The sequence below is a fragment of the Phoca vitulina genome, unplaced genomic scaffold (genome assembly GCF_004348235.1).
Source record: "Phoca vitulina isolate PV1807 unplaced genomic scaffold, GSC_HSeal_1.0 scaffold16, whole genome shotgun sequence".
NCBI classification, from domain to species: domain Eukaryota; kingdom Metazoa; phylum Chordata; class Mammalia; order Carnivora; family Phocidae; genus Phoca; species Phoca vitulina.
Window position 1 is genome coordinate 6,776,343 of NW_022589719.1, and position 16,957 is coordinate 6,793,299.

At 39.7% G+C, this 16,957-nt stretch overlaps 1 protein-coding gene across 1 annotated transcript in view; it reads right to left on the reverse strand.

Moving 5' to 3' along the window:
• Positions 1 to 1,895: 1,895 nt before the first annotated feature.
• Positions 1,896 to 16,957, reverse strand: part of SLC5A12 (solute carrier family 5 member 12) — a 45,381-nt gene continuing 30,319 nt past the window's right edge. The window contains exons 10-15 of the mRNA XM_032415103.1: positions 15,372 to 15,439; positions 10,485 to 10,571; positions 7,224 to 7,390; positions 5,518 to 5,621; positions 3,953 to 4,080; positions 1,896 to 2,048 (exon numbers count right to left, since the gene is read on the reverse strand). Coding sequence (XP_032270994.1) covers positions 1,896 to 2,048; positions 3,953 to 4,080; positions 5,518 to 5,621; positions 7,224 to 7,390; positions 10,485 to 10,571; positions 15,372 to 15,439 — 707 coding nt within the window. The remainder of the gene's footprint in view (positions 2,049 to 3,952; positions 4,081 to 5,517; positions 5,622 to 7,223; positions 7,391 to 10,484; positions 10,572 to 15,371; positions 15,440 to 16,957) is intronic.

Here is a 16,957-nt window from a genome sequence, read left to right on the forward strand (position 1 = left end):
TCATAAGATAATAACTAAACCAATGAGGTTTGGCCCAGATTTCAACATTCACCTAATACATTCTCGAAATCCTAATTCATAGGAATGTCCTAACTACTAAATCATTTGGAAAATAATTGCACCTTTCAATTTGCAAATCCTTAGATCAACACCTTCATTAGCTTGCTGGACCTCAAAAAATGTTTTTAGACATTTCTCATCTTCATGATTTTTTCCTTCATTTTCAGATCTTTTTCCAAATGTATTTTTACTTTTTACTTCTTTCCTCCTTTTTCCAAATGTATTTTTCTCATCTTCCTGATAAGCCACAACCCAATTTTCTCTTTTTCTTCCTCTATTCTCCTCTCCTATTGAGAGTGGAGGGAAAGAAGGCAAGTATTGGGCTGTGGCTTATGAACTCCAGCTGTTTTTTAATCCCTTCATTGAATTTTTCCCCATTTTTCTATCTTCTCTCCCTAATAACAAATACTGGTTACATAATATTTTCCTTGTCTCATGCTTCTTTTAAGGTTTTCTCCTCCTGGATTACATTTAAACAACATAGCCTTTGGGGTTTCTTACCCTTGCCCATTTGGACCATTTCTTTTTATTTTGCTGACATACTACTTCTAGGCCTTTGATCTCACCTGGCCACCAAAATAAATATCTGACACCTGTCTTAATGTACCTGACACTGAGACACTGGCTTATTTCTACTATCTTCCCTCTGATCTAGCCCCTGTGGCACTGGTTCTTTTTTACTTTTTCAGGATCTTGTTTCTTTGCTTCTTCCAAAAAGCTTTCACTGCCTCTCCATTTTTTAACGACTTTTGTTCTATAGTTTCCTCTTACTCCAGAACTTAAAAAGTATTTTCGAGAATTCAACCATATAGATCTTTTCATCTGTCACCTAAGCCTGATGGAACATGTTGAGCTTGCACGTCAGAGCTGAATCAGTACAGTGTAAATCCTGTCGATGAGATATTTTGCGCCAAAGAAGACCCCATGACTAGTGAAATCTGTGTGCCAGTAAGCTATTTGCGAGGTTCTTTTCCACAATGCTATCCTAACAGTCTCCTATAGGACATTCCTTGTTCCTCTTTACCCGGCCCTGGGGAGAGACTCTAGACTTCTGTTGAGCAGAATCAATTTTTCTTTGTAAGGTGATAGAAAGACCTACTACACCAAGAGCCCAAAGATAGAAGCGTATTTAGTTATCACTGTTGCACTAACTAGATATACCAGTCCCTCTCCTGTGCTGAGCAAAATTATTCCTAAGGCTTGGTCGGGACAGTTGTAGGAGGAGGGATGACTGGAAGAGGACTTCAAGGTATGAGGGTGTGGCGCAGGGTGAGGGGGTTAATGGTAGTTAAGTGTCCCAACTGCAACTGCAACGTGGGGTGTTGTGAAATGTGTCTCCATCTATGTGAGATATGGGGGTCGGGTGGATGGCAATCCTTCATTTTATCAGCAGTGATGGAGAAACATTTAATACGCATACCCCCTTCCACATTCAACCTGTGAACTCCAAGATATGTGATGGCTCAAGAACTACCAAAAAACAAAATAAAACAAAACAAAACACCCTGAAGTTTAATATGACATAAAGCAGGGACTGACTCTTTGCACTGCCGTGACATCCAGTCCTAATTTAATCCAGGAGGAAGTTGCCAGGGCACTTAAGGGTGGGCTGTTTCTTCTTACCTGAAAGTTGGGGTCTTCCAAAGAATGTCCTGAGAATATCCAGGGGAACAGTCATTTTATTTGTGGTTATAAATAAGTATAAATAGACATTAGACATCCCTGTCTTCTAGCAGTGACAACTACACACGTCTACTAACCAATAGGCAAGCAGGATGTGGACTGTGTGTATCTGTGTGTGTGTGTGTGGGGGGGGTTATATTTTTGTGCATGTGTTAGAAATGGGTAATCTTCTCGAACGCCATATTGCTGTAGCTTTTGTCCTTCGGATCATGGCCTGGAATATGGACCAGGTTTTCTTGCCTGGGTCCATTCTGTAAGGCAGATTCAACCCCTTGTTTCCAGGAACTGCCATTCTCAAGGTTTTCCTGAGGAAAATGAAAAGACACATATTAGGGAGTTACTCTTGATGTATTCCAAATCACACGGAGAGAATGTAGCTGAGCACCTCCCCCTCAAATGATATATGATCACATGATATGATATCGAATCAAATGACATGTAAATATGAAAGCAATGCCTTTCTTGATTGATAACTATGATAACTCAATCCATGTAGGTACTATCTCTAATGATAATAAAAACAGAAAGAACAATTTAGTAAGCATTTGCAATATATCTTGCATTGTGTGAAGAAATGTATATTGTGTATCTGTCAGTTAGTATTGTAGCCCTGTAAGGTAATAGTCTCAGCTCCTGAGGAGAGACAAACCTATGTCTCAGATGGTGGTGGTGCCCTTCCTTCCTGTGAAGAGCAAGGCCTCTAGATCATAAGAGGGGGACCTGTAGGCTGACTCCCCCAGAGGCTGCCCAATGTCATTCTTCAGGGAAGGAGCCCAAGAATGACATACTAAGTGTTTCCTCCCCCTCTCAGTGCAGCCTTGAGGACAGAAGCTGCCTATATCAACAGGATTTATCATCCATCCCAGGAAATTCTTGCCCAGGAACATAAGTCTGTAAATCAGTAAATAACTTGATTATTTCCTTCTAGAACTTCCTCAAAAATCCATTTATCCAAACAATACAGTGCTCGATCAGCTGCTTTCTCTGCCAAATAGATTGCCTTCACATTCTGAACGCCTGTCACGATGGTGCTCTCCTTACTTCAGTAACTATTACACTCAGATTTACTTCATATACATGTTATTAGGGTGTTTGGGGGAAGGAGAACAATTAACAACCTAGGTGATGTGATATGGGTGCAGAGTTTGTCTTCTAGAGTACTAAAAGAACAAAATGTCTGTGGCTGAAAGAATGTGAATAAGCCGCAACTAAGAAAAGGAAAAAAAAAATACACTCCTGCACTTAAAGAGGCCGAGAGGACAGACATAGATAAGACCATTTGCAAACTTAACAGGAAACGTTACGTCTCCCAAGATTCTGCTGTTGTCAAATGCCGTAACAACGTGAGGGATTATTGCTCTCTTACCACATGGGCCCCAGACAGCTTTGTTTTCATTCCCAGCTCCCCTTAGACTCCTCTCAGAATCCTTCAGTGGGAACCCAAAGCTTACAAAAGTCACGTCCAGCACCCCTCTTGTTAAGGGTGGCATTGCCAGCTTCCCTGGAGGGTCCCCACCGCCCGGAGATGCATCAAGTCAACAAGTTCAATTTGGTCTGACCCCAGGCTGTTCCTGGTGGTCTTTGGCTGCTACAGCCCTAATAATACTTGGAGAGTATCTCTAGCCCTGCCTGGCCTAAACACAATTCTCAGTGGGACAGGAAAGGTGTGCATCCTGCTGCTTCTCTAAGAAGCTCCCCCTGTCCATCTGACTCTATATTTACACTTCATGGAGCTAGAGACGTCTGTGTCTGGGTGGCACTGGATGATCTCCTCCCGGTTCCCAGGTAAAAGCTGAAGTTCAAAGAGGTTAAACAATTTACCCAAGGCAAGTAAGACGCGGAACCGGGATTCTCTCCAGGGCTGACCCTCAAGGCTGTGCTTTTCACCATGATACTAGACTGTTACCCCTGTTTTATTCCTTTTCTACTGTTCATTTTTATGTTTGTCCTAGAATTCACCTTTAGAAGGGTTAACAGGAATTTTTGAAATCGATCACTTGCAGTGCCAACAATTCAGCCTAAAGATACATTTACCTATCAACATATTTATGTGCTCAGAAGCTAATTAGCTAACTGAAGTTGAGACAAGATTCGGGTTGTAACATTCATTGTCTTCCTTTCTCACAGCCACTTTTCAGGTGGTCTAAATCGGCAAAAAGGGAGGCCCTTTGAGCTCGTATGTTTTTCAGAAGTTCACACATCAGCTCACCTCCTCCGTCCCACCATCATGCTGAACACCACACCAGCACAGTCTTTTGTATTTTTCAGACCAAAAGCAAAATAAATTGCAAACCGGTCTAATTAGCAGTGGTTGAATATCCTTGCTGCTCTGGTGACCTATTAACAGAAGGACAGACGGATTAGGTGATTGCATGCTTCCAAGGCTTTGTTAAGGGTTTAAGTATTGTATACTTACTAAGTTATTCACTTCTTAGTATAAGGGTGAAAATAGGCCTGACTGGTTAATAGACAGAAATTGGTAACTGCTCAAAGTGAGTGTGGGGATAGTTTTTAAATATCCACGAACTGTCAGGTCAGGCAAACTCACAGATAGAGAGTTAAGCAGAGATACCATATTTATTTTTAAATATGGATTATGGAAAACTCTACTCTTACACTTTGTAGGTTACCAGGAGGGATAGCATGAATCATAATTTCTTCCTCTAGGAAAACTCAGTTTTTCAGCCACATCAGATATATTAGAGGTCATCAGAGTCATTATTTGTAAAATTCAAAATGTTATTTTTACTGTTTCTTCTTCCTTCCACCCCAGCATCCTGAATCAGCAATACCCTCAGATTCCCTCCAGCTAGTCTAGACTTTCCTCACACCTCCTTTCCAATCATTAAAACATACCTGTCCAATGTCCCATTCTTTCAAACCCTGCTGTGGAGTAAGAGTCAGTCACATTGATATTCAAACCAAGATTTAAAGACTAACAGTGTTCCCTGACTAGAACCTTTGTAAATTTTGGTATAATGATAACTGTTCGCAAATACCCAATCTCATTCAATGGCTGTCTTTAATTCAATAGCCAGTTTAGTCTAAATGTCCCTAGATGGGGTAGCGGAGTATCAGTTATAACCTTGATCTCATTCCTCCCATGTACCAGACACTGTGCCTGTCCACAAGCTTTTTCCAAATTCAAATTTCTTTCTAAAGATAAAATAGATTTTATCTATTCTTAAAGCTCCAGATTGAAGTTGAAATGATATATTCCCTGGCATTATGTTACTCTGTCAAAAGACATTCAACCAAATAGAAGTGTACTGCTCTTAATATTTATTTGTTAGTAAGTACCTTCTATGTACTAGGCACATTTTATGTAAACTACAAAACATATCTAATATTCATGAAATAGATATTGTTGGGGCACCTGGGTGGCTCAGTCAGTTATATGTCTGGCTCTTGCTTTTGGCTCAGGTCATGATCTCAGGGTCCTGGGATCGAGCCCCACATCAGGCTCCACACTCAGTGGGGAGTCTGCTTCTCCCTCTCCCTCTGCCTGCCGCTCCCCCTGCTTGTACCCTCTCTCTCTGTCAAATAAATAAATAATAAAAACATATGTTATATATATTAATAATAATATGTATATGATAATCAGGAGGATGGTTTTGCATATCAGCTTGGAGAGAGTAGACATATGTCTCTGGGAAGAAGGGCTTCTTGCCATGGATCCAAAATCACTCCAGTAAGCCATCCACCTAGCCCACCAATGCATGAGGCCAGCCCATGTCTTCCTTGGCCCCAAAGAGAGGAATGTATGGAACCCACCTGTTATGAAGCTAATGATTATCCCAACAGCAATGCATCCGAGGCAGCCCACGGTGCTGTAGTAAAGGTAGGAGATCGAATACCAGGTATCGGCGATGGGAGGTCTGTGGACAACAGCACGTGTCAGCACTTCCATGGGTTCTGATGTTATGATCCGCAATGATGTGGAGGACCGCTGATAGTTCACTGTAGGGCCTGGCATTTCTCAAAATTCCAACACTTTAATTTTTTGCCATTTGGTTATTCTTTTTTTAAAGAATCAATTGTAGACTAGTTGTGCTTTGTATTGCACTCAATCCAACCCATCCTTGCATTACAAATATTGCCATGTAGATACTAAATTATGAGAGATACAATGAGGACCATGCCTCCCATTTCTTTGCAGCTTTAGACATTTATTAAACCCAGATTTAGTGCCAAGAATTGTGACAGATATTGGAGATAAAAAGATGAGTAAGCCACAACGTCTACATAGAGGAGTTAATGGGCAATCATAAAGGAATGGTAGCACCTTGGTGGAATAGGAGCAAAGGATTCTGGGAACATTTAAAAGAGTATCAAATCCAGGCTTATGTGTGAGATAATACCTGAGCTTATTTTTAAAGACTAATTAGTAGCTAATCAAGCAAGGAATGTAGTTAGGGCCAGGATTTAGCACTCTAAGAAGAGAGGATAGAAAAAGCACAGGCAGGAGAGAAGAAACATGGTGGACTTGGGAACTATAATAGGTTGGCATTATTTGTAAGATTTATGGAATGGAATGGTTCTAAACTAATTGAAACTCAGAGGCAAGTGGAAGCAACATAATGGAGTGCTCATAGACTATGTAGCCAGGACAGTTCTAGGATGCAGCTCTACCTACTTCATCCCTCAGCACAGCCCATAATAATTTTTCCAGCTGATATGCAGAGTTAAGGAGCTATCCCACATTTCTTAGATTTGTTTCTACAAACAATGAGAGTGTGAGGTTGTGCATTTATTAAAGTCAGGGACAGTGCTACGGGCTATATATATCTTCTCTCATTTAATCCTCTCAAAACACCAGCAAAGTAAGGATTATTACCCTCATTTTTCTTTCAAAGACTTGAGAATTCAAGAAGTGACAAGTTACTAACTTGTGCAGACATAGAGTGGATAAATGGTAAAACCCACATCCAAACCTAGGCATTTCTGATTTCAAAGGCCGTGGTCTTCTCCCTATACCGTGTTATCTCCTGTGTCTTGGTATCTTAAATGACCTATTCCAGCCAGAAAGAGAAGGAAAATCTTTTGTTAAACCCCGTTGAGTTTGATCTAGAAGCTGCCAGTTCACATCAGTGTCCCCAGCTGCGTATGTCCACAACCATTCTTCTCATTGCCCACAAACCTATTCTACTCAGGTCCTTTACTCTTTCAAGGGCACCATCTCTGATCTTCATATCCACTCACCTATTTTCAAACCCTCCACTACTTCTCCTGTTTTGCACTTAGACTTCCGATTAATGTTTTTGCTGAGTTCACTCTTGTGAATCCCGGGATGAGGGTAATGGATATCTGCGGAACATTCAACAGCCCTGCACGGCACTCTTCAATGCTGGGCACAGCCTGGCGCAATTCTCATAGGAAAGCAAGATCTGGCTCGTTGGACTTTTCCCTGGAGAATGCATCTCCCTCTATCCTGGTTACGCACTCCCTGGGACTGAACACCATCTTCAAGGTCCACATACCTGCTAGGTAGCACTGTAGGCACTGACTCTGTTACATTTGATGGGACACAATGGTCTGTGGATAAAGGCAGGGGCCATGTCTTAGAGTCTGGTGCAGGGTAGACAAAGGCTCCAATGGCCACCCAAAATGACAAGGTGATTCCAGTCAGCAGGCCACCTAATGCACCCTTGATGAAAGGAAAGAAGAAGTCAAGGAGAGATTTAACAAAGCTGTTGAAAGTAAAAGGAGATGAAGAGTCCATGCCTCAGAGATTCTTATTATCCATCCCAAGTCTTGGCCACATGGGCTGTAAACAGCCCACCCAAACTGCCTTTTTTCCAACCCCCACAATGCAATTTTATTTAGGAGTCACTTGTTCCTTCAATGAAAACATTGGAGAATGTCATAATGGTCACTATTTTTAGATTTCTAGCAGGAATTTTTTCCCCTCCTTTTAGCTTCTTCTTACCATTTAATCTGTTGAGAGATGTACAACATGATGACTATAGTTAACACTACTGTATGATATACACGAAAGTTAAGAGAGTACATACTAAAAGTTCTCATCGAAGAAAAAAATTTTTCTTTTTCTTTTTTTATCTGTATGATATGGTAAATTTAATGTGGTAATTATTTCACTATATATAAGTCAATTCATTATTCTGAACTTCTTAAACTTATACAGTTTCATATGCCAATTATATCTCAAAACTGAAGGGAAAAAAACACCTGTTGAGACTTCAGTTCCCAGTAGAAGAGTTTCAGAAGCTTGACAGGAAAACCTCAGAAACTGGAGACAAAGTGGTCGTTTTTCATTGACAGCAATTAGTTGTCTCCCATATCTCTTCCCAAGTGATTCTGGCAGAGACCCTGGCTCACAAGCTTGGAGTTTTTGTTTGAGTCTAAATACTAGCAAGCATATTTACTAGTCTTGTCATTTAAGGGTTATATTCCTTGATAAACAGTGAAAAGTCAATGAGTAATTGAGTCATTTCTCCTGCATAGGAGATAGAGCACTCTGGCAGTGACCAGAACTGGAGAATAAATCTGGATGCTCCCAGTCTCTGCTGGACAGCTGAGCCTTCTCCATCAGAGAAAATAACTTGTTAGTTTATTTATCCAGGAAAATACTTTTCTGATAAGAGGACTGGAATGTTTTGTTCATTATTGTTTGGGGAAACTAAAGCAATGTATATGATTCAAATACTTGTGCCTTGGTCTAGACCAGGGGTCTGCAAACTTCTATTACAAACAGCCAGCTAGGAAATATTTTAGGCTTCGTGGGCCATCCAATGTCTGTCACAACTACTTAGTTCTGCCCTATAGCACAAAAACAGCCATACACAATATGTAAACAACGGAGAATAATTATGACCAGTAAAACTGTTTATGGGCACCGAAATGTGAATTTCATATATTTGTGGGTCATGAAATACTGTCTTCTTTTAATTTTTTCCAACCACTTAAAAACGTCAAAACCATTTTAAGCTTGCATGCCTTACCGAAAACTGGATGCTGGCTAGATTTGGCTTGAGGGGTGTAGTTTGCTATCCCCTGGCCTACCAGTAAAGGGTGAATGGATTTCAGCAGGAGGTTCAACCCTCAGTGATTTACAGTAGCTGCCTAGAAAGCCATCCTGAGAAGGATTCTGGGTTTGTATCCACGTTCTGTGGAAAGAGAACCGTGACTGATTAGTAGTATCAGCCATGGACAGTGACAAGGGGGGAGGTAACCCAAATTTGTAATGTTTACTTTCCTTTACCTGGAACAAGGTGGTTTTCTGAACTAAATAGAAGGACCACAATTCACTAACATAGATAATAAGTTAATGTGTAGAAGGACAAAGATGTTATATATTATATAGCTCATTATTAGTTTTTTTATGGCCAGGATATTGCCTTCCCTCATATCATCTCCCCAAAACATAGTTATCCTTGTCAAACTCAATATCAGAAAAGTTAATTAAAACAAATAAGACTGGGGGTGCCTGGGTGGCTCAGTCCATTAAGCGGCTGCTTTCGGCTCAGGTCATGATCCTGGGGTCTTGGGATCGAGCCCCACATCCGGCTCCCTGCTCAGCGGAGAGCCTGTTTCTCCCTCTCCATCTGCCTGTCACTCTGCCTACTTGTGCTCTCTCTCTGTCAAATAAATAAATAAAATCTTTAAAAATAAATAAATAAATTAATTAAAATAAAATAAAATAAAACAAATAAGACTGTAAGGGAAGCACTACAAATTACCAAATGCTCCCTACCTATCCATGCTCTTTACCTAGCTCTGAAAGATTTATCTAGAATAGAGGTCAGCAAGGGTCAGATAGCTGCAGAGACCTAATTAGATAGATCATGTGACTCAGGCTTCATCGAGCATCCTACAGTATTTAAACAATATGCAGTCAGGTTTTTTGTAGTCAAAAGACTTTCTTTTTTTTTTTGTAGTCTAAAGACTTTCTAAAAATATATGCATGTAAATGTATGGACAGCAATAAGTAAAAAAAAAAATGACAATTTTGCTAGATTGAGAAAATTATGAGTTTTAAGCTATTTTAAAGAGTTACTATTTTTCCAAATAAATGTTCATTTTGATTTATATTTATTATAAGTCATCCAACCAACATTTACTTAAAGATATACTATTAGCTTGTGAGATCAGAATATACCAGGATTGTTTACTCTCCCTTTCTTAAATTAGTTAATTAAGTTAATTAAATTTGTGATAACCTTAGGTGAAATATGGAAAAAATGAAATTCACATAGTTTTTTAAGTTTTCAAAATTTTTTTAACCTAAATTTTTCCTGAATTCAGTATATATTTTAAATTTCATTTTGTGGGCCCTGAATTTAGGGAGGACAATTTAAACCCTAAAGAGTCAACTTTGATGCCATGACATCTGTACTTCGTGTTCAACTCTTACTTTCCTTGTTTCCTGTCTCTAAGAAGGCTTCACTGAAGTCAGAGATAGGAGTTTAGTTTATTTCTACTATGGAAAATAGCCACCATTTTTTTTCCTGGTACAGAGAAATGGCCTTTCCAAGAAGTGGGAAGAGAGAGAAAATGGCTGGGCTTCAGTTTTATTTATTTTATTTTTATTTTTCAAACAATTGGAAAGGTAGATCCAGGAGCTTTTATTTTACTTATTTTTTAATTTAAATTCAAGTTAGTTAACACATAGTAGTTTATTGGTCTCAGGGGTAGAATTTAGTGATTCATCCAGTGCTCATCCCAACAAGTTGGGCTTCAGTTTTAGCTGGGAATCATGGAGAGACATGCAGGATCCTTACCTTCCAGTTCACAAAAGGGAACAAGATTCCCAGAAGGAACAAGCCCAGCATTGGTCCCCCGCACATGCCATGGATGCTGAGAGCAGCCTGTGGAACAAGACAGATCAGATCAATGCGCCCACTCCCCTGAATCCATGGTCGCCTGGGATCACTCTTTCTTAGACTCGGGATAAAATTTAGTCCTAATCCTGATGGTGGAACTCATTAATCATGTGCTTTCTGGAAGCCATTTTTCCCTTCTGGGGAGATAAGCACTATATAAAATAATAAAAATACATACAAACATACATTTGTGTGTTTTTGTGTGTGTGCATGTATATACATACACACAGGAAATTTGGATTTGGTAGAAGTAGTTTTTCCTTAAGGTGGAACTCATTGATTTGCTTACATTTTCTATCTTGTCAAAAAAAAAACCTTTCTTTTTATAATGTACCAAATAAATATATCTGTAACTAATGTTTCATATCTTACATGACTGATCACCTATTCTAACTTAGTTTGAACAATTCTATCATTTTGATAATAATAGATTACCCCACTCCCACCATCTCACCCAGAACACCTCAAGGATGTTGAAGCATTAAGTTAGGACATGACGGGGAGGCCACTGGACACTCCATATCTCATCTCTCATTTTTACAGCTCTATTCTCTTTGAAAATTGAGGGAGTTTGACAAAGCATTTCCATATCTCTTAGCCTCTGTTATTGAGCCCACTGAATTGATAAGGAGTTTTCATTAAACTAATTTTCTATTGACCTGTAGCCTTTTCTATGGCCTTCCAAGAGTCTTGGACATACACATGCACTGATATGCATGTAAGTGTGTGCAAGTGCCATACATGTGTGTGTGTGCACACGCACACACACACACACACACACAGCTAGCTATCCTGCAGTGCAGCCCCTATCTTGTTCTATCAATGCAACTGTAGATCTCTTAGATCAACAATTGAGAATAGGATGCTCTAAAGATCCTATATATACCTTACGTTTGTCAGGCACCACCAACGTGCCAGATAGTTAAGATGAACTACCAGCACTCAAGATAAATGACTTCATTCATCCTCACAATTACCCTGTTTAGTAGGTATCACTAACTGAATTTTATAGATGAGAAAACTGCACTGACGGAAAACATATTAAAGGTATAATTCCATTTAGAAAATGGGAAAGGTAAGATTTAAGAGATACAATCTAGGTTTGTTTGGCTGTAAAACCTACATTTTCTCTCCTAAAGGAAGTCTACAGAAAAAAAAAAAAGTCAAGAACACAAACCCTCCTGATGGCCTCCTCCTATTGTTTAAGGAAAAAAGAGTTCTTGAAAGATTCCATCACTAATAGTCAGAATATTTGGATTCTAACTTTGGCCCTGCCTCTCATTACTATGATTTGGTGAACCTTCTGTTATTAATTCAGATACATTCTATTTCAGAGAGTCTTCTTTATGAAAAATAGATAGGACCAAGAGGCCATCAAGTGCCCTCCATCTGTAATGTAATTTTTTTTCTCTAGAAGGATGAGCTGCAATGCATTGTTATGTTTGTTTTTCCAGGTTAATTTTTTATGAAGTCAATACCACAAATGGATCTTTGACAAGAAGGAGGCAGATAAGATTAAAGTCAATACTCTTCTCCAAAGTCAATACTTAATTTAATATTCTTGACATTTCCTCTGTTGATTGATAGCATGAATTCATAGTTGCCATGGTTGCTGAATTTGGAAGCTAATTTACTAGTTATTATATGGGAGAATCAATACGCTTAGATAAGGCATTTATGTCCCCCAGTGGAGGAAAAAACATTAACAATCTCTTAAAAAGTCATCAGCCAATATGCTTCTGGAAAAAAAAAGGGTCTTCACATGATAGAAAGAAAAAAAAAATCCAATAGTTTCTGGTTTTTGAAAATATATATTTCTGTAATTTACACAACTAAACTAATTTTAATTTTTATCTTTCTTTTTGTTATTGTTCTTAAGCAGGTTCAATTGGAGGAAGGCTGAAAGCTCATCCAACAGCTTTTTCCTCAGTGGGCAAATCTCACATAAGTCGCTCCTGTAAGCAGGGGGTGATGGCTAAGAACATATGTTTGGGGGGGTTGCCTTGCTGTGCCTTAGCTTTCTCATATATCAAGTGGGGATCACAATGCCCGCTTCCTGGGTTTTCTTGTGATTGTTCAATGTGGAATCTGAGAAAGGCCAGAATAGTGACTAAGCATTCAGGAGCACATAATAAGTACCCCCCAAATGTTATCTACTATTATCCTTTGTTTCTTTTTCTTAAGTTTTAATTTTAATTCCAGTTAGTTAGCATACAGTGTTACATTAGTTTCAAGTGTTATCCACTATTATTATTATCTTATTGTTATTACCTACCCTGTTAGTGAGCTCTCTGGTTCCTGAGGCATGCCATTTGATTGTTGGACTGTTTGGGGACCCAGAAAGCACTTTCTTAAGTTAAGATAAGAACGTGCTGGGAAGTCATCACAGCCCTTAGCAGAACTAGATGATAATCATTAAAATAGAAGCATAATGGATAGAATGGCCTTTCCCAAAGGGAGCTCTGCAAATCACTAGTTAACGGGTGATCTCTGCTGCTTCTATCTGCCCCTTCCCCCTATTTCTGCCACCACCACCACCACCCCCTGCCCTCCCACATATGGTCTATAGTCACATATTTAAAGTAAAAAGGGGATGCTCGGCTGGTTCAGTTGGAAGAACATGCAGCTCTTGAGCTCAGGGTCATGAGTTCAAGCCCCATGTTGGGTATAGAGATTACTTAAAGAAGTAAAACTTTAAAAAATAAAAATAAAAAATAAAGTGAGACAGGTTTCTTTATTTTGGGACTTCCCAGGGCCTTCAATATGCTAAAACGGCTGTGGATTTCTAAGAGGGGAATGCAGTGTAGAGCATTTCCCAAATGTCTCTAACATTGGAAACTTGCTTTCTTAGAGTATTTCACAGGATGAAAGTCTTCAGAACACACTTTATAAAGTCCTAAGCTAGAACAGTAAAAAGACCTTTGTTGAAGAGGATTCAAGCTGCCCGCCCCTAGCACCACCCACAAACACATACCATGAGTATGGGATGGCTTTGTGAACATGAAATTAAACCTGGCTCTATTCCTCACGTGCACAGGACTTAGGCTTCAGTCTTCCCATCTGTGAAACCTGAACATGAATGTCCCATTATGTTCAATACAGCAAAGCTGTTTGTAAAATTAAATAGGGGAATTATAAGTGCTTTTCTGTACCTGTTAAATCAGACATATTCAAGGAAAGGAGAGGGCCATCCTATAGACAATATCTCTAGGAAACCAGAACTCAGAATTGCCATCTGTTGCCAAACAGCATCTCCTAAACTGTGTGAACTGTGGGGCCTACATTGTAAACAATCAAGAAAGTGGGCCCAGCAGATAAGCAGTGGGACAAGCAGATGAGAACATCATTCACAGTCATTCCCTCTTCACAGTCAGTTTTACTTTATACCAGTCTTGGAGGGGTCCTTGTCTATTCTAAAGCCCTTCCTACCACAATTGGAAATAAGATTAAAAGGCAAACATTTCTGGGAGACAACAAAATAGAGATTTAAATATTCACTAAATTCAACGCCATGATACTTTCTTAATAGTAAATGTTGGGATAAGGGGAGGAAGCAATGGGGCCCAATGCCTCAGAGTCAACTTGGAAATGTGGTCCCTGGGAAAGCTGCTGAGGTCACTAAAACTGCCAGTTCCACTGTGTGGATGGGCAAACATCAAAGTACCCCCAAAACTGGGAAGAGATTATCAAGCATCTGTGATGAAACAGTAAGTTCCTAGCTTACTGGAGAGGGCACCGGATTTCCAGTCCCAAAGACTCTTATGTAGACAACTGAATTACCGTGTCCCTCAGTCTCCCTGACCCACTCCCTGAAGCTCAAAATGGGAAGAACAGAATCTGCATAAGTCATCGTTGGAAGGATCAAGGAAGATGCACAGCTCTGCAAACTAAAATGCATTCTATAAAAGTAAGTGATTACTCCTCATGCACCCTTATGCATTTCTTTGTTGATGCAACATTTATTGGAAAACCTATGCCATGCCAAGATAATATAAAGGATGTTGAAATGATGCAAAGATACACGTGGGATGGAGAGGGCCAAAGCAGAATGAGAAGATGGGCTTTTCTGCTGTTGTTTTGAGAGGTGGGTGATTTGCGGAGGGAAGAGAGGTGGCTCGGGAGACAAGGGATGTAAACTCAGCCACTGATCGGCTGTGAGAACCTGAGCAGGATATGTTCACTCTTTTCTATAATCATCTCCAAAATGAAGATGCTGAAACAGATTATCCTTGAGGCTCCTTCTAGCATCATCCTTTTCTGGAAATGGGAGTTGGACAGATGGGAGGCAGGTAGAGGTGGGCTCCCTCACTCCTTAACTCTGTGACTCTGGGACAATCCCCTCACCTCTCTACTTCTTAGTTTCTTCATCTGTAAAGTCAGTCCATGAATCATAATACCCTGGGAGAAGTGATTAAATGAAGTAATACATCTGAGATGGTACCTGGAACATAGTAACTCTTCCATTAATAGCAATTGTTCTGATTTTTTTTGCTATTATAATAATCACTTCTACTTTTATTTCAGGATCATATATTCTCAGATCTGGATTTTAAAAGGGCTTCTAATTTAATTACAGTGTCCCATGTCACTGATTTCCATTACTGGTTTTTAATAGTTTCTCCTTCTGAAAGTAATTTCAGTTGAAACTTTACATGTATGTTTAATTCGGACCCGGTATCTGGGAGTCTCAGCATACAGTGCTTGGAGGAACAGGCAAAGCATTAGCAAAGAAAGTGGGTAAAGAGCTGCTCTGAAATCAAAGGTGTCTTTTTTCTCTTTCATTACCTGCACGACGCCTCCCATGAGGGATGCAGCCACAGCCATGGAGGTACACAGCACGCCAAACAAGAGACCTGAAAGAAAACAAGCTCATGACCATGGTCCAAGCTGGCTTTGAGGGGTTTCTTGAGCTCCTGTCCAGGACAGTTTCTGAGGCAAGCCCTTTTGGAAGGATCTCAGTGAGAACTGTCCTGGCCATTCAGCCATCGCAAGCCCCAAGAGGGACATGTGGGAGGCTTCGTTCCAGGTCAGGCAAAAGGAGCTGGAAGCCAGCCTCTAGGGGTTTTCTCTCCAGGATTCAGGAAGAGGGCCATCATGTGGACACAACATGAAAATGTGGAAAAGGCACTGGTCTAGACTAATCCAGGCTCCATTAGTGGGAAGTAATTGCAGTTTGACCACTCATCAAAAGTTAGCTGAAGAAGTTACTAACCTTTCTGGGATTCAAATAGTTCTTCATCTTTAAGATGGCTAACAAACTGAGTGTTCTAGAGGGGAGGGGGGTGGGAGGATGGGTTAGCCTGGTGATGGGTATTAAAGAGGGCATGTTCTGCATGGAGCACTGGGTGTTATGCACAAACAATGAATCATGGAACACTACATCTAAAACTAATGATGTAATGTTTGGTGATTAACATAACATAATAAAAAAAAAAAGTATCTAACAAAAATGTGAGTCTTTCAGCTTTATGAAAGGCCAAAATTTATGATTTATGTAAATAAACATTGTATTATTTGATCCAAAAAAAAAAAAAAGATGGCTAAGTATCTATACATTTTACCTCATGCCATTTGCAACTCTGGAAAGTTTTTCTAATCTTTTTCTTTAGTGCTTTATTGATACCATCCTTCTGGCCCTGAGTATATTGCAAAATGATTTATTTGTTTACATATCTATGTGGGAAGGCCTCAAGGGCCATCAGAGTATGGGCCCTGAGGCTTCTCATGCAGGGCGTCCAGGACCAAGGGAGCTTGCTGAGTGAAGAAGCAGACGCCTCTTGTCATCTTTTTAAGATGACGAGTTCTTTTAAACCACCTTTAAGAAAAGAATTGTTTTTATATATCTTTGTTTAAAAATCATCTTAAAATTGCATTAATTTCCCATTATAATCCCTAAACTAAATAAGAGATGGAGAAAGAGATGAAGAGTTGGAAATATAGACAGAGACACAGTGACAGAAATGGAGGGAAAACGATTTTGTTTATTCTGTTTGAAATTATCTCTCAGCTAAATATCTACCTCAGTTCCCAACATGACATGTCATAGTACGGAGTCCAGACCGTATGTCAGGCACTTTACCGGTGCCAGAGCTATCAAGTCAGCACCTGATTCCTGTCCCAAAGATCTCACATGCTAGGAATAGATTACACATGAATAATGCATCCAGCTGTGCCTGGTACATAGAAAGTACTGTGTGTTTGCTATTATTATTATTATTATTATTATATTTCAAGTTTAGTACATGATATTCATGATATTTATTATCAGGAACTCACTTTTTTTTTTAAAGATTTTATTTATTTATTTGACAGAGAGAGACACAGCGAGAGAGGGAACATAAGCAGGGGCAGTGGGAGAGGGAGAAGCAGGC